Below are 27,500 nucleotides of genomic sequence, written 5' to 3'. Positions count from 1 at the left end.
CTCTCCCTCTCTCCTTTTCCTTCCCTCTCCTTTTCCTTCTTCCCTCTCTCCTTTTCCCTCTCTCCCTCTCTCCCTCTCTCCTTTTCCCTCTCTACCCTTTTTTCTAACTGCTGTAGGATTAACTCAAGCTCTAGACAGATAAGGAAAAAGAAGCTTCCTTTCTTCCCTCCTTCCTTGAAGCAGCCACTAATCCGCACACCGTTGGATTAAGGTAAGCAGTATGTAGTGTGGTGGACACCTGGTCTTTTCCTACCCACTAACACATAGACCGGCGGTTATCTGAACAAAGGAAAGAAGAAAGCATTGTATTGGACAAAGCCCTTTGATTGACTGGCTCTAGTCCCGCCTCCTTTCACCAACTGTGTCTGCGCAGTCCTAATTGGTAATTAACAATCCAATAGCCAGCCAATTAGAATCGATTAAATCAAATTATGCAAATTGGACTGTGAAAAGCAGTCTTGGATTTCTGACTGCTCTTGTCTCTGTCCCGATGCAGGATCCTGTTTTGCTCAGTAAAGTAGGCTCCCATGGTGCAACAGCAGGATTGTGGGTTCAATTGGCCCCTGGGGGGCCTCCTCATACACGTATAAGTGTTTGCACTACATTAAGTTTCTTTGGATGAAAGTGGCATGTCTAAATACTACATAGAAGAGGACAGACACCCAGGCCAGTCGGTAGGGAGGTTATAATGATTGTCTGAGAGAATAAAACAGAATATACACACGTTGTTATTACTGCAGCAGCGAGCGTCCCTATAGGGCCAGACGTCAATCTCAATTCACATCCCTTCCGATAGAAGCAGTGCTATGGCTGGAGTAATGAGACTGAACAGGCTTTTGAGTGCTCCTCCATTAATCCTTTCTCATTCACACACACACACACACACACACACACACACACACACACACACACACACGCACGCACGCACGCACGCACGCACACACGCACACACACACACACACACGCACACACACACACACGCACACACTACACACACACACACACACACACACACACACACACACACACACACACACACACACACACACACACACACACACACACACACACACACACGGCCCGAAGGCGTGACCCAGTTGTCTGAGATGTGTATATGTCAGTTGTAGAGAGAGAGTCTCTGTTGGACAAAGAGGGTTATCGCCCCTCTAGCTCTACGTGTGTGTAATGATGTCACAGAGAGACGTGGGGCTATTTGTCCAGCGCTGGCCTGGTTTCCTAACACACCCTCTGGTCTTTCATGCTTTCGAATTGCCCTTCTCACACACACACACACGCACACACACACACACACACACACACACACACACACACACACACACACACACACACACACACACACACACACACACACACACTCACACACACACACACACACACACACACACACACACACACACACACACACACACACACACACCCTCAGGCCTACCACTAGTGCATTACCATTCATTCTCCTGAACACAAACAATCTCTCTCCCTCACACACACACGCACACACACACACACACACACACACACACACACACACACACACACACACACACACACACACACACACACACACACACACACACACACACCCTCAGGCCTTCCACTAGTGCATTACCATTCATTCTCCTGAACACAAACAATCTCTCCCTCCCACACACACACACACACACACACACACACACACACACACACACACACACACACACACACACACACACACACTCCATCATGCTCTACTTACACTTTTTCTAAATGTATTTTAGTATTGTCTCTCTGCCAGAAGGTCTCTATATTTCTGACTTCTCCATGGAGAATAAGTCATAGAGCCTCCAGCTAGCCACTGCTAGCATAATTTATAACGCCAAAGCGATAGATTCCAGCCAGCCACTGCTAGCACAATTTCTAATGCTAATGCATTAGTTTCCAGCGAGCCACTGGTAGCATCATTTACAATGCTAATGCATTAGATTCCAGCTAGCCACCGCTAGCATCATTTACAATGCTAATGCATTAGATTCCAGCTAGCCACCGCTAGAATCATTTACAATGCTAATGCATGAGATCACATCCAGCCACAACCTCACGGTGAACTAGCCTCCTCCCAACAGGGGGACAGAGTAGACTATCATGTCAGCTCTATGCATTATGGGCTGGTTTCCCAAACCCAGATTAGGTCCTTGAAAGTGCATTTAGTCCAGAAATGGGGTTTATATGGGTACGAGAGATAAGGGGCCTATCTGCAGCACGTCTAAGAGGGGTCGACGTGTACTACAAAGGTTAGAGAAACAAGCTTTCAACCGGTGGGTTGTCGGTTTGATTTTCAGGTGTGTGTTTTTGTACCTTTAGCAGAAGCCAGTCCTCCTGCATTTACTTCAGTGATATGGAGCTGCTGAGTCCCCTCCTCGTCTACTACTGCTATGGAGAAACCTGGAGAGAGATTTAGTTTATCAGGATACCCAATAGCTTAGTGCACATGCAGGAGCTACTCTTCCTGGGGTATAAATATAATATAAACATAAAAAACGTAGAAATACATGACAAATACTATTTACACACTATTCATATATACAGATCCAGTCAAAAGTTTGGACAAACCTACTCATTCAAGGGTTTTTCTTTATTTTTTACTATTTTCTACATTGTAGAATAATAGTGAAGACATCAAAACTATGGAATAACACATATGGAATCATGTCGTATCCAAAACAAGTGTTAAACAAATCAAAATGTATATTTTAGATTCTTCAAAGTAGCCACCCTTTTGCCTTAACGACAGCTTTGCACACTCTTGGAATTCTCTCAACCAGCTTCACCTGGAATGCTTTTCCAACAGGCGTGTCCAAACTTTTGACTGGTACTGTACATATTCATATGTCTAAATCTGTTTTTGGTTTGAGTACTGTGAAGAAACCCATAATGGCATGCCTGGTGGGGTATTTATGTCTGCTTAAACTGTTTTCAAATAGATTATACAAGTGGTTAAGAATTTTCAAGACACAAATGTTTCTTAAAAAGATTAGACGATAAGTAGTCTCTTTTCTCCTCAACCCTCAACCAGGAAAGCCTATCGTGCATGTTGTTGATGTCAGTTCTGTGTGTGTAGTTAAGGGCGAGGCGTGCTGCTCCGTTTTGAGCTGTAACGTTGCTAGGACTTTCTTTGCTGCACTTGACCGTATTACCAGACAGTAATCAAGATGGGAGAAGACCAGAGTCTGAATAACTAGTACAGTTGATCTTTGTGTCAAAAACACAGAGCGTCTTTTTATAAAAGACATACAGTACCTCTCCCCATCTTCACGATGTTGTCAGTATTCCTTGACCATGATAGCTGACCATTAAATGTTACTCCTAGGAGTTCAGCTTCAACCTGACCATGTTTACATCACCTGCCATCACATTATGACTTGACCATGACAGCTGACCATTCAGTGTTACTCCTAGGAGTTCCGCCTCTTTAACTTGTTCAATGTTCCTTTCTACACAACTTCAGTTTGAGGTTTAGGTCTAAGAGAATGTTTTGAACCAAAACACAATGCTTTTGTTTTTTTTAGATGTAATTTAATAAGATTAGTTTATTGTTAATGATCCATTCTGACACTGACTGTAACACCTTACTAAGAGTCTCAGTGAGCTCACTGGCTGTAGGTGCTGATGTGTAGAGTAGAGCAATGATCAGAATACATAGTAATTTTAGCTTCTTCTTGTAACACCAGTGGCAAATCATCAGTCAAAATAGAGAAGAGTAACGGCCCAAGGCAACTGCCCTGAGGGACGTATCTGATGTTAGAGATGCTTCCCGTAAAGAACATTCTCTGGGTTCTATTGGCTAATTAACTCTCCAACCATGTGATGGCAGGTGATGTAAAGCCAAAGCAAGTGAGTTTCTTCAATAACAGTTTATGATCAATAACATCAAAAGGCTGCACTGAAATCTAGCAATACAGCTCCAACTATCATCTCATTATCAATTTATTTTAGCCAATCATCAGTCATCTGAGTCAGTGCAGCACAAGTTGAGTGCCCTTCTCTATATGCATGCTGAAAGTCAGTAGTTAACTTGTTCTCTGAAAAATAGCATTTTATTTGTTAGAACAAAATCAGTTTACGAAGATCAGGCCGCAAGCTGATTGGTTGGTTGTTAGAGCCAGTAAAAAAAGGTTCCTTACTATGTTTAGGTAGTGAAATTACTTTAGCTTCCTTCCACAACTGTGGACACCCACACCTTTAGGCTTTGGTTAAAGGCATGGCAAATACGGGTGGCTATACAGTCTGCTACCTTTCTCTATAGTTTCTCATCAAGGTTGTCTATACCTGGTGGTAATACAGTCTGCTACCTTTCTCTATAGTTTCTCATCAAGGTTGTCTATACCTGGTGGTAATACAGTCTGCTACCTTTCTCTATAGTTTCTCATCAAGGTTGTCTATACCTGGTGGTAATACAGTCTGCTACCATTCTCAATAGTTTCTCATCAAGGTTGTCTATACCTGAAGGCTTATCATTATAGATGGATAACAGTTTCTCATCAAGGTTGTCTATACCTGAAGGCTTATCATTACAGTTTCTCTCCCCTCTCTAACACTAACTTGACCAAATTCATTATTAGATTTTCAATACACCAATATGATGGTTCACTTGTTGCCGTTTCACTTCAGAGTTTTGTCCACTTTTACGAGTGAAAGTGGCTGGCTACATCAGGAAGAAATTAGCTTCAATCAACTTCAATGAACGATGGAGATTCTAAACTCTAATTTAAATTCTAAACTCTAATTTAAATTCTAAACTCTAATTTAAATTCTAAACTCTAATTTAAATTCTAAACTCTAATTTAAATTCTAAACTCTAATTTAAATTCTAAATTCTAATTTTAGAAACTTCTAAACCAATCAACTGAGCAAGACCTACCGTATCCCAACGTGCAGGACTCAGCTTTGTCGAAGCGGATCAGCTTGGTGGTTTTGGGACATATTTCAATCTCTTTGTAGAGCTGCAGAAAAAGGAGGATTTACAATCAGTTTCATCATTGTACTGGACATCATGAGGTAGTCCTGCCCTGAGACTTCACTCTCAACCATCATCAAGATGTTGGTTTCTCCCGTGGGAGACCAGGGTTCAAATCCTTCCCGAGACACATGTATAGCAGGTCATTTGTGCTCCTCAAAAAAAAACTGCTTTGGCCCTGAGACTTCACTCTCAACCATCATCAAGATGTTGGTTTCTCCCGTGGGAGACCAGGGTTCAAATCCTTCCCGAGACACATGTATAGCAGGTCATTTGTGCTCCTCAAAAAAAAACTGCTTTGGCCCATTGAGTTTAAGCCCAGGCATTAGCTCAGGGAGCCAACACAATTATTGGGGTGACAGTGAAGGTTACACATCACGTTAGGTTAGTTCAGCAAACCATCTGTATTAGAGATCTGTATATGAGATCACGTTAGATATCTGTATTAGAGATCACGTTAGATATCTGTATTAGATATCTGTATTAGAGATCACATTAGATATCTGTATTAGAGATCTGTATTAGAGATCACGTTAGATATCTGTATTAGATATCTGTATTAGAGATCACGTTAGATATCTGTATTAGAGATCTGTATTAGAGATCACGTTAGATATCTGTATTAGAGATCGGTATTAGAGATCATGTTAGAGATCTGTATTAGAGATCACGTTTGATATCTGTATTAGAGATCACGTTTGATATCTGTATTAGATGTCTGTATTAGAGATCACGTTAGAGATCTGTATTAGAGATCACGTTAGAGATCTGTATTAGAGATCTGTATTAGAGATCATGTTAGAGATCTGTATTAGAGATCACGTTAGAGATCTGCATTAGAGATCATGTTATACAGAGCATTCGGAAAGTATTCAGACCCCTTGACATTTTCCACAATTTGTTACGTTACAGCCGTATTCTGAAATGGATTAAATTGATTTCTCCCCCTCATTAATCTACACACAATACCTCATAATGACAAAGCAAAAAGTGTTTTTTCAATTTTTTTTGCACATTTATTAAATAAGAAACTAAAATATCAATTTAACTTAAGTATTCAAACCCTTTACTCAGTACTTTGTTGAAGGACCATTGGCAGCGATTACAGCCTCCAGTCTTCTTGGGTATGACGCTACAAGCTTGGCACACTTGTATTTGGGGAGTTTCTCCCATTCTTCTCTGCAGAATCTCTCAAGCTCTGTCAAGTTGGATGGGGAGTGTTGCTGCACAGCTATTTTCAGGTCTCTCCAGAGATGTTCGATCGGGTTCAAGTCCGGGCTCTGGCTGGGCCACTCAAGGACATTCAGAGACCTGTCCCGAAGCCACTCCTGCATTGTCTTGGCTGTGTGCTTAGGGTTGTTGTCCTGTTGGAAGGTGAACCTTCGCCCCAGTCTGAGGTATTGAGGGCTCTGGAGCAGGTTTTCATCAAGGATTTCTCTGTACTTTGCTCCGTTCATCTTTCCTTCGATCCTGACTAGTCTCCCAGTCCCTGCCGCTGAAAAACATCCCCACAGCATGACGCTGCCTCCACCATGCTTCACCGTAAGGATGGTGTCATGTTCCCTCCAGACGTGATGCTTGGCTTTCAGACCAAAAAATTCACTATTGGTTTCATCAGACCAGAGAATCTGGTTTCTCATGGTCTGAGAGACTTTAGCCAAGCTGTTACGTGCCTTTTACTGCAAAGTAGCTTCCGTCTGGCCACTCTACTATAAATGACTGATTAGTGGAGTGCTGCAGAGATGGTTGTCTTTCTGGAAGGTTCTCCCATCTCTACAGAGGAACTCTGGAGCTCTGTCAGATTGACTATCCGGTTCTTGGACACCTCCCTGATCAAGGCCCGACTCCACAGATTGTCTCCTGTCTTGGAGCTCTACAGACAATCCCTACGACCTCACGGCTTGGTTTTTTGCTCTGACATGCACTGTCAACTTATATAAACAGGTGTGTGCCTTTCCAAATCATGTCCAATCAATTGAATTTACTACAGGTGGAAACATCTCAAGGATGGTCAATGGAAACAGGATGCAACTGAGCGAAGGGTTGGAATACGTAATATGTAAATACGTACTATGTAAATACGTAATATGTAAATGCGTAATATGTAAATGCGTAATATGTAAATACGTAATATGTAAATACGTACTATGTAAATACGTAATATGTAAATACGTAATATGTAAATACGTTTATTTCATGTTTTTATTATTTTTATACATTTGTCATTTTAAGTAGTAATTAAGTGTAGATTGATGAAGATTTTTTATTTATTTAATCTATTTCAGAATAAGGCTGTAACGTAACAAAATATGGAGAAAGGGAAGGGGTGTGAATACTTTACACTATATGTGCTAGAGATCAGATCTGTGTTAGAGATCATAGATGGTTGTTAAATGTCTCAGCGTCTCAACATCACCACAAGCAATCTTACCGATTGCGTTTCAGAGTTTAACAGTCGGAAAGCTATGACCTCAAATCTAGAAGATCAAATCAAATCTAGACCTCGTATTTTCTAGAAGTCCTGAACAACTAGACTCTGATGTGGCCATGCTTGAAGTATCACAGCATTCCAGTTTTTAATGACCCTAACCTCACCCCAACCCTACACCCCAAAAACAAAGAGTGTGTGTATTTGCCCAGCAGCTTTCGTTAACGTTACCTTTGACCTTTGACCTCTTAGTGGCCTCAGCAGTGGCTACATGTGAACACACAGCTGTGTGTATGAATACCCAAACTGAAACAGTAGCCTAGTGTGTTTATGAATACACAGACTGAAACAGTAGCCTAGTGTGTTTAAGTCACCATGGATAAATACTAATGTCACATTACAGAGAGTGTGTGTGAGAGAGAGAGGGAGAGAGAGAGAGAGAGAGCGAGAGATGGAGAGAGAGTGAGAGAGAGAGAGAGAGAGAGAGAGAGATAGAGAGAGAGAGAGAGATAAAGGGAAAGAGAGAGAGATGGAGGGAGAGAGAGAGAGAGAGAGAGAGAAGGGAGAGAGGGGGAGAGAGAGATGGAGGAAGATAGAGAGAGATAGGGAGAGATGGAGGAAGAGAGTGAGAGAGAGAGAGAGAGAGATGAGGGAGAGAGCAATGGAGAGATGGAGGAAGAGAGTGAGCGAGCGAGAGAGAGAGAGAGAGGGATGGATGGGAAAGACAGAGGAAGAGAGAGATGGAAATCATCTGCATTATAGACATTTCCTCAGTGAAAACAATGTACTGAGCAAATATCAAATAGATTTTTACACACATATTAACCACATATTCACCCCGCACACCCTTTATTTATTTAACTAGGTTAAGAACAAACAATGACAGCTTAGGAACAGCGGGTTAACTGCCTTCTTGAGGGGCAAAATGACTGATCTTTACCTTGTCAGCTCAGGAATTCGAACTAGCAACCTTTCGGTTAATGGCCCAACACTCTAAACACTACTCTGCCGCCCGAATTGACAAACAAACAAACAAACAAATCAAAACAAAGGCAAAGTCTTCTCATGATTTGTTGATTTCAAAAAGCTTCGGACTCAATTTGGGTCTGCTATACAAACTGATGTAAAACAGTGTTGGGGGAAAAACATACAACATTTTCAAACCCAACGATACAAATTTGGGAAAAAAACATACATTTCTTTCAAAAGGATGAGACAGGGATGCAGCTTAAGCCCCACCCTCTTTAACTTATATATCAACAAATTTGACTCCAATAACTTCAGTGGGATATGCGTCAACAGTAACCATGGGAAAAACCCTCTGTATTATGATTAACAGCAGACTCGTACATTTCCTGAATGAAAACAATGTACTAAGCAAATGTCAAATTGGCTTTTTATCAAATTACCATACGACAGACCACGTATTCATCCTGCACACCCTAATTGACAAATAAACATACCAAAACAAAGGCAATGTCTTCTCATGCTTTGTTGATTTCAAAAGAGCATTCGATTCAATTTGGCATGAGGGTCTGCTATACGAATTGATGGAAAGTGGTGTTGGGGGTAAAACATACAACATTATAAAATCCATGTACACAAACAAGAAGTGTGCGGTTAAAATAGGCAAAAAAACACACACATTTCTTCCCACGGGGCTGTGGGGTGAGACAGGGATGCAGCTTAAGCCCCACCCTCTTCAATTTATATATCAACAATTGGCAAGGGCACTAGAAAAATCTGCAGCACCCGGGATTCACCCTACAAGAATCTGAAGTCAAATGTCTGCTGTTTGCTGATGATCTGGTGCTTCTGTCACCAACCAAGGAGTGCCTACAGCAGCACCTAGATTTTCTGAACAGATTCTGACAAGACCTGGGCCCTAACAGACCTGGACCCTGCCAGTCCTGGGCCCTGACAGACCTTGGCCCTGACAAACCTGGGCCCTGACAGACCTGGACCCTGACAGACCTGGACCCTGACAGACCTGGGCCCTGACAGACCTGGGCCCTGACAGACCTGGGCCCTGACAGTAAATCTCAGTAAGACTAAAATAATGGTGCTCCAAAATAGGTCCAGTTGCTAGGACTACAAATACAAATTCCATCTAGACATTGTTGCCCTACAGCAGTGGTTACCAAACTTTTTATAGTCCCGTATCCCTTCAAACATTCAACCTCCAGCTGCGTACCCCCTCTAGCACCAGAGTCAGCACATCATCTCAAATGTTGTTTTTTTGCCATCATTGTAAGCCTGCCACACACACAATACGATACATGTATTAAACACAAGAATGAGTGTGAGTTTTTGCCACAACCCGGCTCGTGGGAAGTGACAAAGAGCTCTTATAGGACAAGGGCACAAATAATAATATAATAATAATCAATCATTTTGCTCTTTATTTAACCATCTTACATATAAATCCTCATTTGTTCATCGAAAATGGTGAATAACTCACCACAGGTTAATGAGAAGGGTGTGCTTGAAAGGATGCACATAACTCTGCAGTGTTGGGTTGTATTGGAGAGAGTCTCAGTCTAAATCATTTCCACACACAGTCTGTGCCTGTCTTTAGTTTTCATGAGGGCCGAGATTCCACTCTCACGAGAGACAAGGCAAGCAGGGTTTTTCTACGCCATAAAAAGGAGCATAGAATTCAACATACAAATTATGATCTGACTAAAAATACTTGAATCAGTTATAGAACCCATTTCCCTTCATGGTTGTGAGGTCTGGGTTCTGCTCACCAACCAAGAATTCACAAATTGAGGCTCTGCATGCAGAATTCTGCAAAAAATATCCTCTGTATACAACGTAAAACACCAAATAATGCATGCAGAGCCGAATTAGGCCGATACCCGCTAATTATCAAAATCCAGAAAATAGCTGTAAAATCTACAACCACCTAAAAGGAAGCGATTCCCAAACCTTCCATAACAAAGCCATCACCCACAGAGAGATGAACCTGGAGAAGAGTCCCCTAAGCAAGCTGGTCCTGGGGCTTTGTTCACAAACACAAACACCCCACAGAGCCCCAGTACAGCAACAAAATTAGACGCAACCAAATCATGAGAAAACAAAGAGATAATTACTTGACACATTGGAAAGAATTGACAAAAAACAGAATAAACTAGAAGGCTATTTGGCCCTAAACAGAGAGTACACAATGGCAGAATACCTGACCATAGTGACTGACCCAAAATGAAGGAAAGCATTGACTATGTACAGACTCAGTGAGCATAGCCTTGCTATTGAGAAAGGCCGCAGTAGGCAGACCTGGCTCTCAGGAGAAGACAGGCTATGTGCACACCGCCCACAAAATGAGGTGGAAACTTAAGCCATTTTGCCACAACTTTGGAAGAATGCTTGGGGTCATTGCCCATTTGGAAGACCCATTTGCGACCAAGCTTTAACTTCCTGACTGATGTCTTGAGATGTTGCTTCAATATATCCACATCATTTTCCCCTCCTCATGATGCCATCTATTTTGTGAAGTGCACCAGTCCCTCCTGCATTAAAGCACCCCCACAACATGATGCTGCCACCCCCGTGCTTCACGGTTGGGATGGTATTCTTCAGCTTGCAAGCCTCCCCCTTTTTCCTCCAAACATAACGATGGTCATTATGGCCAAACAGTTCTATTTTTGTTTCATCAGACCAGAGGACATTTCTCCAAAATGCACGATCTTTGTCCCCATGTGCAGTTGCAGACTGTAGTCTGACTTTTTAATTGCAGTTTTGGAGCAGTGGCTTCTTCCTTGCTGAGCGGCCTTTCAGGTTGTCGCTATAGGACTCGTTTTACTGTGAATATAGATACTTTTGTACCTGTTTCCGCCAGCATCTTCACAATGTCCTTTGCTGTTGTTCTGGGATTGATTTGCACTTTTCACACCAAAGTACGTTCATCTCTAGGAGACAAAACGCGTCTCCTTCCTGAGTGGTATGACGGCTACGTGGTCCCATGGTACTATTGTTTGTACAAATGATCCCAAGGATGAACCAGACTTGTGAAGGTCTCCGATTTTTCTTACGAGGTCTTGGATGATTTATTTTGATGCTCCCATGATGTCAAGCGAAGAGGCACTGAATTTGAAGGTAGGCCTTGAAATACATCCACAGGTACACCTCCAATTGACTCAAATTATGTCAATTAGCCTATCAGAAGCTTCTAAAGCCATGACATCATTTTCTGGAATTTTCTGGAATTTTCTTTTCCAAGCTGTTTAAAGGCACAGTCAACTTAGCGTATGTAAACTTCTGACCCACTGGAATTGTGATACACTGAATTATAAGTGAAACAATCTGACTGTAAATTGATGGAAAAATTACTTGTGTCATGGAAATAGTAGATGTAGTAGATGTCCTGACCGACTTGCCAAAACTATAGTTTGTTAACAAGAAATTTGTGGAGTGGTTGAAAAATGAGTTTTAATGACTGTATGTAAACTTCAGACTTCCACTCTGATCACACTGACGCCAAAATATTTCTAAAACAAATCCAAACGTGATAAACTCCCATATCTATTGGATGAAATACCACCACCGTGAAGCATGGAGGACGAGGTGTGATGGTGTGGGGGTGCTTTGCAGGTGACACTGTAAGAGGCACATTATTTATAATTCAAGGAACACTTAACCAGCATGGCTACCACATCATTCTGCAGAGATACGCCATCCCATCTGGTTTGTGCTTAGCTGGACTATCATTTGTTTTTCAACAGGACAATAAACCAACACACCTCCAGGCTGTGTAAGGGCTATTTGACCAACAAGTAGAGTGATGGAGTGCTACATCAGATGATGTGGCCTCCACAATCACACGACCTCAACCCAATTGAGATGGTTTGGGATGAGTTGGACCGCAGAGAAGGAAAAGCAGCCAACAAGTGCTCAGCATATGTGGGAACTCCTTCAAGACTGTTGGAAAAGCATTCCAGGTGAAGCTGGTTGAGAGAATACCAAGATTGTGCAAAGCTGTCAGCAAGGCAAAAGGTGGCTACTTTGAAGAATTTTAAATAAAAAATACATCTTGATTTGTTTAACACATTTTTGGTTACTACATGATTCCATATGTGTTATTTCATAGTTGTGATGTCTTCACTATTATTCTACAATGTAGAAAATAGTCTAAATAAAGAAAAACCCTGGAATGGGTAGGTGTGTCCAAACTTTTGACTGGTACTGTATATATATATATATATATATATATATATATATAATTTATTTTTACAAATTTGTAACCCATTTTTGTAGTAGACACAAATCTATCTTCCACAGGTTACCTTCAGACAAGTCCTATGACACTTGTAGGGGTCGTAGAGTCTCCCCTTTCCATTGAGGGGTCACCTCACACTTGTAGGGGTCGTAGAGTCTCCCCTTTCCATTGAGGGGTCCCCTCACACTTGTAGGGGTCGTAGAGTCTCCCCTTTCCATTGAGGGGTCCCCTCACACTTGTAGGGGTCGTAGAGTCTCCCCTTTCCATTGAGGGGTCACCTCACACTTGTAGGGGTCGTAGAGTCTCCCCTTTCCATTGAGGGGTCACCTCACACTTGTAGGGGTCGTAGAGTCTCCCCTTTCCATTGAGGGGTCACCTCACACTTGTAGGGGTCGTAGAGTCTCCCCTTTACATTGAGGGGTCACCTCACACTTGTAGGGGTCGTAGAGTCTCCCCTTTACATTGAGGGGTCATAATAGTTTTGCAGGACAAACCGTTCGAACGCTACAGACGTTTTCTTGAAAAGACAGACTTTTGGGATGTGTCATGGTCTGATAAACCCTGCTCACCACAGAGGTGTCATGGTCTGATAAACCCTGCTCACCACAGAGGTGTCATGGTCTGATAAACCCTGCTCACCACAGATGTGTCATGGTCTGATAAACCCTGCTCACCACAGATGTGTCATGGTCTGATAAACCCTGCTCACCACAGAGGTGTCATGGTCTGATAAACCCTGCTCACCACAGAGGTGTCATGGTCTTATAAACCCTGCTCACCACAGATGTGTCATGGTCTGATAAACCCTGCTCACCACAGAGGTGTCATGGTCTGATAAACCCTGCTCACCACAGAGGTGTCATGGTCTGATAAACCCTGCTCACCACAGAGGTGTCATGGTCTGATAAACCCTGCTCACCACAGAGGTGTCATGGTCTGATAAACCCTGCTCACCACAGAGGTGTCATGGTCTGATAAACCCTGCTCACCACAGAGGTGTCATGGTCTGATAAACCCTGCTCACCACAGAGGTGTCATGGTCTGATAAACCCTGCTCACCACAGAGGTGTCATGGTCTGATAAACCCTGCTCACCACAGATGTGTCATGGTCTGATAAACCCTGCTCACCACAGAGGTGTCATGGTCTGATAAACCCTGCTCACCACAGATGTGTCATGGTCTGATAAACCCTGCTCACCACAGAGGTGTCATGGTCTGATAAACCCTGCTCACCACAGATGTGTCATGGTCTGATAAACCCTGCTCACCACAGAGGTGTCATGGTCTGATATACCCAATTTTTTATTATTTTTATTATGTTATTTAGATTCGACTCTAGGGGGGTAAAAATAACCTTGAGAAAAAACTACTATACTTATCATAGTGATTCAGGAGTAACATTGAAACTGAATAATACCAACATTAGACAACTATAATGAAAACCCTGAAATTGCTGAAATGAGTAAATAAAATCATTAATGAGAGAATAGCTAGATTAACTGATAATACAAATAGCAGTGAGAATAAATAACACCAAGTGAGAGGGCACTATTTTGCAAAAGAGACAACAAAAATTTAACACCACCTTTCACATGTGGAAAATAATATTTTTCACATGTGAAAAGTCTGCATGTGGTTTTTCCATAAGGGTACACAAAGATTGCACTATGTTGAATAGGTTTATTCATGAAAAATGACAGCACAGTGAATTAGGTTTTGGGGTTACAGTGTCTGTTTGTGTATCCTATTTAACCAACATGACCTATTCCTTCTATTCTCCCTCACCAGATCAGAGATGTCTTCTTCCATTTTGGGAACATATAGCAGCAGCTGATCCTCTTCACACACCTTCAGACGCAGGTAGAAGTTAGACGGGTCCAGTTTATGGGCCTAGGGATGGAGAGGTAGAAGTTAAACGGGTCAAGAGAGAGTGAGAGTGAGTGAGAGAGAGCGAGAGTGAGAGAGAGAGAGGGAGAGAGAGAGAGAGAGAGAGAGAGAGAGAGAGAGAGAGAGAGAGAGAGTGAGAGAAACAGAGACAGAGAGAGAGAGAGAGAGAGAGAGAGACAGAGAGACAGAGAGACAGAGAGAGAGAGAGAGAGAGAGAGAGAGAGAGAGAGAGAGAGAGAGAGAGAGAGAGAGAGAGAGAGAGAGAGAGAGAGAGAGAGAGAGAGAGAGAGAGAGAGAGAGAGAGAGAGAGAGAGAGAGAGAGAGAGAGAGAGAGAGAGAGAGCGAGACAGAAAGAGAGAGAGCGCGAGAGTGAGAGAAACAGAGACAGAGAGAAACAGAGACAGAGAGAGAGGAGAGAGAGAGAGAGAGAGAGAGAGAGAGACAGAGAGAGAGAGAGAGAGAGAGAGACAGAGAGAGAGAGCAGAGAGAGAGAGAGAGAGAGAGAGAGAGAGAGAGAGAGAGAGAGAGAGAGAGAGAGAGAGAGAGAGAGAGAGAGAGAGAGAGAGAGAGAGAGAGAGAGAGAGAGAGTGAGAGAGACAGAGACAGAGAGAAACAGAGAGAGAGAGAGAGAGAGAGAGAGAGAGAGAGAGAGAGAGAGAGAGAGAGAGAGAGAGAGAGAGAGAGAGAGAGAGAGAGAGAGAGACAGAGAGAGAGAGAGAGACAGACACAGAGAGGGGGGGTGAGAGAGAGAAAACATATACATGATCAAACACAGATCTTAGAATCAACTATTAAAGACTACCAGAACCCACTGGATTCTCCAATTACATTGAAAGAGTTACAGGACAAAATAAAAACCCTCCAACCCAAAAAGGCCTGTGGTGTTGATGGTATCCTCAATGAAATGATCAAATATACAGACAACAAATTCCAATTGGCTATACTAGAACTCTTTAACATCATACTTAGCTCTGGCATCTTCCCCAATATTTGGAACCAAGGACTGATCACCCCAATCCACAAAAGTGGAGACAAATTTGACCCCAATAACTACCGTGGAATATGTGTCAACAGTAACCTTGGGAAAATCCTCTGCATTATTATTAACAGCAGACTCGTACATTTCCTCAATGAAAACAATGTACTGAGCAAATGTCAAATTGGCTTTTACCAAATTACCGTACAACAGACCATGTATTCACCCTGCACACCTAATTGACAATCAAACAAACCAAAACAAAGGCAAAGTCTTCTCATGCTTTGTTGATTTCAAAAAAGCCTTCGACTCAATCTGGCATGAGGGTCTGCTATACAAACTGATGGAAAGTGGTGTTGGGGGTAAAACATACGACATTATAAAATCCATGTACACAAACAACAAGTGTGCGGTTAAAATTGGCAAAAAACACACACATTTCTTCACACAGGGTCGTGGGGTTAGACAGGGATGCAGCTTAAGCCCCACCCTCTTCAACATATATATCAACGAATTGGCGAGGGCACTAGAAAAGTCTGCAGCACCCGGCCTCCCCTGCTAGAATCCGAAGTCAAATGTCTGCTGTTTGCTGATGATCTGGTGCTTCTGTCACCAACCAAGGAGGGCCTACAGCAGCACCTAGATCTTATGCACAGATTCTGTCAGACCTGGGCCCTGACAGTAAATCTCAGTAAGACCAAAATAATGGTGTTCCAAAAAGGTCCAGTCACCAGGACCACAAATACAAATTCCATCTAGACACTGTTGCCCTAGAGCACACAAAAAACTATACATACCTTGGCCTAAACATCAGCACCACAGGTAACTTCCACAAAGCTGTGAACGATCTGAGAGACAAGGCAAGAAGGGCATTCTATGCCATCAAAAGAAACATAAATTTCAACATACCAATTAGGATCTGGCAAAAATATTTGAATCAGTCATAGAGCCCATTGCCCTTTATGGCTGTGAGGTCTGGGGTCCGCTCACCAACCAAGACTTCACAAAATGGGACAAACACCAAATTGAGACTCTGCACGCAGAATTCTGCAAAAATATCCTCCGTGAACACCAAATAATACAGAGCAAATTAGGCCGATACCCACTAATTATCAAAATCCAGAAAAGAGCTGTTAAATTCTACAACCACCTAAAAGGAAGCGATTCACAAACCTTCCATAACAAAGCCATCACCTACAGAGAGATGAACCTGGAGAAGAGTCCCCTAAGCAAGCTGGTCCTGGGGCTCTGTTCACAAACACAAACACACACTACAGAGCCCCAGGACAGCAGCACAATTAGACCCAACCAAATCATGAGAAAACAAAAAGATAACTACTTAACACATTGGAAAGAATTAACAAAAAAACAGAGCAAACTAGAATGCTATTTGGCCCTACACAGAGAGTACACAGCGGCAGAATACCTGACCACTGTGACTGACCCAAAATTAAGGAAAGCCTTGACTATGTACAGACTCAGTGAGCATAGCCTTGCTATTGAGAAAGGCCGCCGTAGGCAGACATGGCTCTCAAGAGAAGACAGGCTATGTGCTCACTGCCCACAAAATGAGGTGGAAACTGAGCTGCACTTCCTAACCTCCTGCAAATGTATGACCATATCAGAGAGACATATTTCCCTCAGATTACACAGATCCACAAAGAATTCGAAAACAAATCCAATTTTGAAAAACTCCCATATCTACTGGGTGAAATTCCACCATTCCAGTGTGCCATCACAGCAGCAAGATTTGTGACCTGTTGCCACGAGAAAAGGGCAACCAGTGAAGAACAAACACCATTGTAAATACAACCCATATTTATGCTTATTTAGTTTATCTTGTGTCCTTTAGCCATTTGTACATGAGATTGAAACCCTGGCTAAGATTGAAGTTATGAGAGCTTGGTTCCAGATGTCACGGTTGAAAAGAGGGACAGAAGGTTTTCACACACGTTTCTGTCTTCACATGTGTTGTTGTGTTACAAACAATCTACACAAAATAATCAGTAATGTGAAAGTGGAAGAAAAATGTTCAAATATGAACAACAGAAGTATTCAGAACCCCTAGACTTTTACCACATTTAGTTACTTAAAAAAAAGTTAAATATTAGCTAACTTATTTAAAACAAATTAAAAACAGAAATACCTTATTTACATAAGTATACAGACCCTTTGTTATGAGACTCTAAATTGAGCTCAGGCTCATTGTGTTAACATTGAGATGTTTCTACAACTTGATTGGAGTCCACTTGTGGTAAATTAAATAGACTGGACATGATTTGAAAAAGCACGCACCTGTCTATATAAGGTCCCACAGTTGACAGTGCATGTCAGAGCAAAAACCAAGCCATGAGGTCGAAGGAATTATTCGTAGAGCTCCGAGACACGATTGTGTCAAGGCACAGATCTGGGGAAGGGTACCAAAGCATTTCTGCAGAAAGTCCTCAAGGACAAAGTGGACTCCATCATTCTGAAATGGAAGAAGTTTGGCACCATCAAGACTCTTCCTAGAACTGGCCGCCTGGCCAAACTGAGCAATCTGGGGAGAAGGGCCTTGGTCAGGGAGGTGACCAAGAACCTGATGGTCACTGATAGAAGTCCAGAGTATCATCTGTGGAGATGGGAGAACCTTCCAGAAGGACAACTATCTCTGCAGCACTCTACCAATCAGGCCTTTATGGTACAGTGGCCAGATGGAAGCCACTCCTCAGTAAAAGGCACATGACAGCCCGCTTGGAGTTTGCCAAACGGCACTTAAAGACTCTCAGACCATGAGAAACAAGATTATCTGGTCTGATGAAACCAAGACTGAACTCTTTGGCCTGAATGCCAAGCATCACGTCTGGTGGAAACATGGCACAATCCCTACGATGAAGCATGGTGGTGGCACAATCCCTACGATGAAGCATGGTGGTGGCACAATCCCTACGATGAAGCATGGTGGTGGCACAATCCCTACGATGAAGCATGGTGGTGGCACAATCCCTACGATGAAGCATGGTGGTGGCACAATCCCTACGATGAAGCATGGTGGTGGCACAATCCCTACGATGAAGCATGGTGGTGGCAGCATCATGCTGTGAACATGTTTTTCAGTGGCAGGGACTGGGAAACTTGTCAGTATTGAGGGAAAGATGAATGGAGCAAAGTACAGAGAGATCCTTGGTGAGAACCTTCTCCAGAGCACTCAGGACCTCAGACTGGGGTGAAGGTTCACCCCAGACAACGACCCTAAGCAATCAGCCAAGACAATGCAGGAGTGGCTTCAGGACAAGTCTCTGAATGTCCTTGAAGGCCAAGTCAGCGTGAATGCGCCCGGCCCACCACAAGGAGACGCTAGAGCGCGATGGGACAAGGACATCCCGGCCGGCCAAACCCTCCCCTAACCCGGATGACGCCGGGCCAATTGTGCGCTGCCTCATGGGTCTCCCGGTCGCGGCCCACTGCAACACAGCCTGGGATCGAACCCGGGTCTGTAGTGACACCTGTAGTGACACTGCGATACAGTGCCTTAGACCGTTGCGCCACTTGGGAGGCCACACCCATCATCATTATATTTCCCAACATGCTCTACTGCAAGTAGATTTTTTTAGGATTTTTTTTAATATCTGTGTTTTTTGCATCTACATTGATTGATTTGATTGATTGATTATAGTTATGCTTCAAAGAAAACAATACAGAGTCTTGTATTAAAACCCCTGTTGTTCTGGATGACTGTGTAATCTCGCTCTCAGAGCATGCGCACACCAGCTGGCAAGTGTCGTCACAGACATTTTCAATCTCTCCTTGTCCCAGTCTGTAATCCCGAAATGTTTCAAACTGACCACCATAGTCCCTGTTCCCAAGAAATCCAAGGTAACTTGATTTAATGACTATCACCCCGTAGCGCTCACATCTGTAATTATGAAGTGCTTTGAAAAAGCTTCTCGTGTCTCACAACACCACCATCATCCCAGACACCCTGGACCCACTCCAATTCACATACCGCCCCAAACATATCCACAGATGACACAATCTCAATTGCACTTCACACTGCCCTTTCCCACCTGGACAAGAGGAGTAATAACTACGTGAGAATGCTGCTCACTGACTACAACTCAGTGTTCAAGACTATAGCTTAGGACCTTGGGACTGAACACCTGCATCGGTAACTGGATCCTGGACTTCCTGACTGGTCGGCCCAAGGTGGTGAGGGTAGGCAAAAATACCCCCGCCATGCTGACCCTCAACTTGGGGGGCCCCTCAGGGGTGCGTGCTTAGTCCCCTCCTGTACTGCCTGTTCACCCGTGATTGTGTGGCCAATCACAACTCCAACGCCATCATCAAGTTTGCTGACGACACGACGGCGGTAGACCTGATCACCAACAACAACGAGACAGCCTATAGGGAGGAAGTCAGAGACCTGGCAGTGTGGTGCCAGGACAACAACCTCTCCCTCAACGACAGTAAGACCAAGGAGCTGATTATGGACTACAGAAGAAAGTGGGGGGCCCAGTACATCACTGGGGCCGAGCTCCCTGCTATCAAGGACCTCTATATCAGGGGGTGTCAGAGGAAGCCCTTTAAAAATGGTCAGAACTTCAGCCACCCAAGCCAGTTCACTACTGTTCGGCAAACGACACCAGAGCATAGGCTCTTGGACCAACAGGCTTCGAGACACCTTCTACCCACAAACCAAACAGCTGATAAATAGCCATAAGACTGATAAATAGCCACAAGACTGATAAATAGCCATAAGATTGATAAATAGCCATAAGATTGATAAATAGCCACCAGACTGATAAATAGCCACAAGACTGATAAATAGCCACAAGACTGATAAATAGCCATAAGATTGATAAATAGCCATAAGATTGATAAATAGCCACCAGACTGCTAAATAGCCACCAGACTGCTAAATAGCCACCAGACTGCTAAATAGCCATCAGACTGATAAAGAGCCATCAGACTGATAAATAGCCATCAGACTGAGTAGTTGATTAAATGGTTACACAGACTACGTCAGTTGACCATATTTTGCACTTACTATACACACTATATACACACTATATACACACTATATACACACTATATACACACTATATACACACTATATACACACCATATACACACTATATACACACCATATACACACCATATACACACTATATACACACCATATACACACTATATACACACCATATACACACCATATACACACTATATACACACCATATACACACTAGACTATATACACACCATATACACACTAGACTATATACACACCATATACACACTATATACACACTATATACACACTATATACACACTAGACTATATACACACCATATACACACTATATACACACTATATACAGACTATACACACTATATACACACCATATACACACTAGACTATATACACACTATATATACACTAGACTATATACACACTATATACACACTAGACTATATAAACACTATATACACACTAGACTATATACACACTTTATACACACTAGACTATATACACACTATATACACACTAGACTATATACACACCATATACACACTATATACACACTAGACTATATACACACTATATACACACTATATACACACTATATACACACTATATACACACTAGACTATATACACACTAGACTATATACACACCATATACACACTATATACACACTAGACTATATACACACTATATACACACTATATACACACTAGACTATATACACACTAGACTATATACACACTATATACACACCATATACACACTAGACTATATACACACTATATACACACTAGACTATATACACACTATATACACACTATATACACACTAGACTATATACACACTATATACACACTATATACACACTATATACACACTATATACACACTAGACTATATACACACTATAAACACACTATATACACACTAGACTATATACACACTATATACACACTAGACTATATACACACTACATACACACTTGACTATATACACACCATATACACACTAGACTATATACACACCATATACACACTATATACACACTATATACACACTATATACACACTAGACTATATACACACCATATACACACTATATACACACTATATACAGACTATACACACTATATACACACCATATACACACTAGACTATATACACACTATATACACAGTAGACTATATACACACTATATACACACTAGAATATATACACACTATATACACACTATATACACACTAGACTATATACACACTATATACACACTAGACTATATACACACCATATACACACTATATACACACTAGACTATATACACACTATATACACACTATATACACACTAGACTATATACACACTAGACTATATACACACCATATACACACTATATACACACTAGACTATATACACACTATATACACACTATATACACACTAGACTATATACACACTAGACTATATACACACTATATACACACCATATACACACTAGACCATATACACACTATATACACACTATATACACACTAGACTATATACACACTATATACACACTATATACACACTAGACTATATACACACTATATACACACTATATACACACTAGACTATATACACACTATATACACACTATATACACACTAGACTATATACACACTAGACTATATACACACTAGACTATATACACACTATATACACACTAGACTATATACACACTATATACACACTATATACACACTAGACTATATACACACTATATACACACTATATACAAACTAGACTATATACACACTAGACTATATACACACCATATACACACTGTATACACACTAGACTATATACACACTATATACACACTATATACACACTATATACACACTAGACTATATACACACTAGACTATATACACACTATATACACACTATATACACACTAGACTATATACCCACCATATACACACTATATACACACTATATACACACTATATTCACACTAAACTATATACACACTAGACTATATACACACTATATACACACTAAACTATATACACACTAGACTATATACACACTATATACACACCATATACACACTATATACACACTAAACTATATACACACTAGACTATACACACACTATATTCACAATATACACACTAGACTATATACACACTATATACACACCATATACACACTATATATAGACTATATACACACTAGACTATATACACACCATATACACACTATATACAGACTATATACACACTATATACAGACTATATAAACACTAGACTATATACACACTATATATACACACTAGACTATATACACCCTATATACACACCATATAAACACTATATACAGACTATATACACACTAGACTATATACACCCTATATACCACCCATATACACACTAGACTATATACACACTATATACACACTATATACACACTAGACTATATACACCCTATATACAGACTATATACACACTAGACTATATACACCCTATATACCACCCATATACACACTAGACTATATACACACTATATACACACTATATACACACTAGACTATATACACCCTATATACACACCATATACACACTATATACAGACTATATACACACTAGACTATATACACCCTATATACCACCCATATACACACTAGACTATATACACCCTATATACCACCCATATACACACTAGACTATATACACCCTATATACCACCCATATACACACTAGACTATATACACCCTATATACACACCATATACACACTATATACAGACTATATACACACTAGACTATATACACCCTATATACCACCCATATACACACTAGACTATATACACCCTATATACACACCATATACACTCTAGATTAACACTAGAATAGAAGTAACAGTAATAGGAGTTCTCTCTAGATTAACACTAGAATAGAAGTAACAGTCATGTCTAATGCAGTATTAATTTGACACCACAGAGTGTTTCATTAACACTCATCATAATGTAACACTATAATCAGAGTAGTTTTTACACTCTGTAGAGTGGGACCATATGTACTCTGAGATAGTGTTAAAATTAACTCTTTAAATGTTAATTTAACACTGAAGAATTGTACTGTGTACAAGCTGGTTGTTAGGTGTAGTGTGTAACATGTATAATCTATGTAACCTAAGTAGCCCACCTTGCAGACAGCGTCCAGCGTATCTTCTGCAGTCTCCCCTGGTTGAATGACGACAAGCACAGGCTGGTCGTTAGGTAGACACACCCAGGATGGGGCTAGGTAGTCAGGAACCCAAATCTCACTGTCCACGCTGTCCTGGGGAATCATTTTCAATGAACCCTCCTCCTTCTGGATATGGAAATAGAGGTTTAAAGGAGAAAGGGAATTACAATGATAACAAACTAAATAAATACTATTACCTGAAATACTCCATACTGTCTAATACACAGCTAATAACTCTAGTCTAATACACAGCTAATAACTCTAGTCTAATACACAGCTAATAACTCTAGTCTAATACACAGCTAATAACTCTAGTCTAATACACAGCTAATAACTCTAGTCTAATACACAGCTAATAACTCTAGTCTAATACACAGCTAATAACTCTAGTCTAATACAATATTTCAGAATGCAGTAGAGGAAAAGTAAAAGTTATAAATATAAATAGTAAATTAAAGTACAGAACAAAAAACTACTTAAGTAGTAAAGTATAAGTAGTAAAGTACCACTGCCTGTCACTAAGACTACCATCCTGCCTGTCACTAAGACAACCATCCTGCCTGTCACTAAGACAACCATCCTGCCTGTCACTAAGACAACCATCCTGCCTGTCACTAAGACTACCATCCTGGTTGTCACTAAGACAACCATCCTGCCTGTCACTAAGACTACCATCCTGCCTGTCACTAAGACAACCATCCTGCCTGTCACTAAGACAACCATCCTGCCTGTCACTAAGACTACCATCCTGCCTGTCACTAAGACAACCATCCTGCCTGTCACTAAGACAACCATCCTGCCTGTCACTAAGACAACCATCCTGCCTGTCGCTAAGACAACCATCCTGCCTGTCACTAAGACAACCATCCTGCCTGTCACTAAGACAACCATCCTGCCTGTCACTAAGACAACCATCCTGCCTGTCACTAAGACTACCATCCTGGTTGTCACTAAGACAACCATCCTGCCTGTCACTAAGACTACCATCCTGCCTGTCACTAAGACAACCATCCTGCCTGTCACCAAAACAACCATCCTGCCTGTCACTAAGACTACCATCCTGGTTGTCACTAAGTCAACCATCCTGCCTGTCACTAAGACAACCATCCTGCCTGTCACTAAGACTACCATCCTGCCTGTCACTAAGACTACCATCCTGGTTGTCACTAAGACAACCATCCTGCCTGTCACTAAGACTACCATCCTGACGGTCACTAAGACAACCATCCTGCCTGTCACTAAAACAACCATCCTGCCTGTCACTAAGACTACCATCCTGGTTGTCACTAAGTCAACCATCCTGCCTGTCACTAAGACAACCATCCTGCCTGTCACTAACACTACCATCCTGCCTGTCACTAAGACTACCATCCTGCCTGTCACTAAGACTACCATCCTGCCTGTCACTGAGAAAACCATCCTGCCTGTCACTAAGACTACAGTCCTGGTTGTCACTAAGACAACCATCCTGCCTGTCACTAAGACTACAGTCCTGCCTATCACTAAGACAACCATCCTGCCTGTCACTAAGACTACCTTCCTGCCTGTCACTAAGACTGCCATCCTGCCAGACTACCATCCTGCCTGTCACTAAGACTGCCATCCTGCCAGACTTCCATCCTGCCTGTCACTAAGACAACCATCCTGCCTGTCACTAAGACTGCCATCCTGCCTGTCACTAAGACAACCATCCTGCCTGTCACTAAGACAACCATCCTGCCTGTCACTAAGACTACCATCCTGCCTGTCACTAAGAATACCATCCTGCCTGTCACTAAGACTGCCATCCTGCCTGTCACTAAGACAACCATCCTGCCTGTCACTAAGACAACCATCCTGCCTGTCACTAAGACAACCATCCTGCCTGTCACTAAGACTACCATCCTGCCTGTCACTAAGACTACCATCCTGCCTGTCACTAAGACAACCATCCTGCCTGTCACTAAGACAACCATCCTGCCTGTCACTAAGACTACCATCCTGCCTGTCACTAAGACTACCATCCTGCCTGTCACTAAGACTACCATCCTGCCTGTCACTAAGACTACCATCCTGCCTGTCACTAAGACTACCATCCTGCCTGTCACTAAGACTGCCATCCTGCCTGTCACTAAGACAACCATCCTGCCTGTCACTAAGACAACCATCCTGCCTGTCACTAAGACTACCATCCTGCCTGTCACTAAGACTACCATCCTGCCTGTCACTAAGACAACCATCCTGCCTGTCACTAAGACAACCATCCTGCCTGTCACTAAGACAACCATCCTGCCTGTCACTAAGACTACCATCCTGCCTGTCACTAAGACTACCATCCTGCCTGTCACTAAGACTACCATCCTGCCTGTCACTAAGACTACCATCCTGCCTGTCACTAAGACTACCATCCTGCCTGTCACTAAGACTACCATCCTGCCTGTCACTAAGACAACCATCATGCCTGTCACTAAGACTACCATCTTGCCTGTCACTAAGACAACCATCCTGCCTGTCACTAAGACTACCATCCTGCCTGTCACTAAGACTACCATCCTGCCTGTCACTAAGACTACCATCCTGCCTGTCACTAAGACTAACATCCTGGTTGTCACTAAGACTACCATCCTGGTTGTCACTAAGACTACCATCCTGGTTGTCACTAAGACTACCATCCTGGTTGTCACTAAGACTACCATCCTGGTTGTCTCTAAGACTACCATCCTGCCTGTCACTAAGACTACCATCCTGGTTGTCACTAAGACTACCATCCTGCCTGTCACTAAGACTACAGTCCTGGTTGTCACTAAGACTACCATCCTGGTTGTCACTAAGACTACCATCCTGCCAGACTACCATCCTGGTTGTCACTAAGACTACCATCCTGCCTGTCACTAAGACTTCCATCCTGCCTGTCACTAAGACTACCATCCTGGTTGTCACTAAGACTACCACCCTGGTTGTCACTAAGACAACCATCATGCCAGACTACCATCCTGCCTATCACTAAGACAACCATCCTGCCAGACTGCCATCCTGCCTGTCACTAAGACTGCCATCCTGCCTGTCACTAAGACTACCATCCTGGTTGTCACTAAGACTACCATCCTGCCTGTCAATAAGACTACCATCCTGCCTGTCACTAAGACAACCATCCTGCCTGTCACTAAGACTACCATCCTGCTTGTCACTAAGACAACCATCCTGCCTGTCACTAAGACTACCATCCTGCCTGTCACTAAGACAACCATCCTGCCTGTCACTAACACAACCATCCTGCCTGTCACTAAGACTACCATCCTGGTTGTCACTAAGACTACCATCCTGCCAGACTACCATCCTGGTTGTCACTAAGACTACCATCCTGGTTGTCACTAAGACTACCATCCTGCCAGACTACCATCCTGGTTGTCACTAAGACTACCATCCTGGTTGTCACTAAGACAACCATCCTGCCAGCCTACCATCCTGCCAGACTACCATCCTGCCAGACTACCATCCTGATTGTCACTAAGACTACCATCCTAGTTGTCACTAAGACTACCATCCTGCCAGACTACCATCCTGGTTGTCACTAAGACTACCATCCTGCCTGTCACTAAGACTTCCATCCTGCCTGTCACTAAGACTACCATCCTGGTTGTCACTAAGACTACCATCCTGGTTGTCACTAAGACAACCATCCTGCCAGACTGCCATCCTGCCTGTCACTAAGACTGCCATCCTGCCTGTCACTAAGACTGCCATCCTGCCTGCCACTAAGATTGCCATCCT

General features: G+C 42.3%; 1 protein-coding gene across 6 annotated transcripts in view; it reads right to left on the bottom strand.

Annotated features, from left to right (window-relative positions):
- LOC112231461 (rho guanine nucleotide exchange factor TIAM1-like) overlaps positions 1-27,500 on the bottom strand; it is a 204,796-nt gene that overhangs the window by 60,279 nt on the left and 117,017 nt on the right. For all 6 annotated transcript variants that reach the window (XM_042311258.1, XM_042311256.1, XM_042311253.1 and 3 more), the window contains exons 12-15: positions 23,709-23,876; positions 14,444-14,548; positions 4,916-4,997; positions 2,353-2,439 (exon numbers count right to left, since the gene is read on the bottom strand). In XM_042311258.1, coding sequence (XP_042167192.1) covers positions 2,353-2,439; positions 4,916-4,997; positions 14,444-14,548; positions 23,709-23,876 — 442 coding nt within the window. The remainder of the gene's footprint in view (positions 1-2,352; positions 2,440-4,915; positions 4,998-14,443; positions 14,549-23,708; positions 23,877-27,500) is intronic.

Source organism: Oncorhynchus tshawytscha, linkage group LG33 (assembly GCF_018296145.1).
Source record: "Oncorhynchus tshawytscha isolate Ot180627B linkage group LG33, Otsh_v2.0, whole genome shotgun sequence".
Taxonomy (NCBI): Eukaryota; Metazoa; Chordata; class Actinopteri; order Salmoniformes; family Salmonidae; genus Oncorhynchus; species Oncorhynchus tshawytscha.
This window is presented reverse-complemented; position numbering and strand designations above follow the sequence as displayed.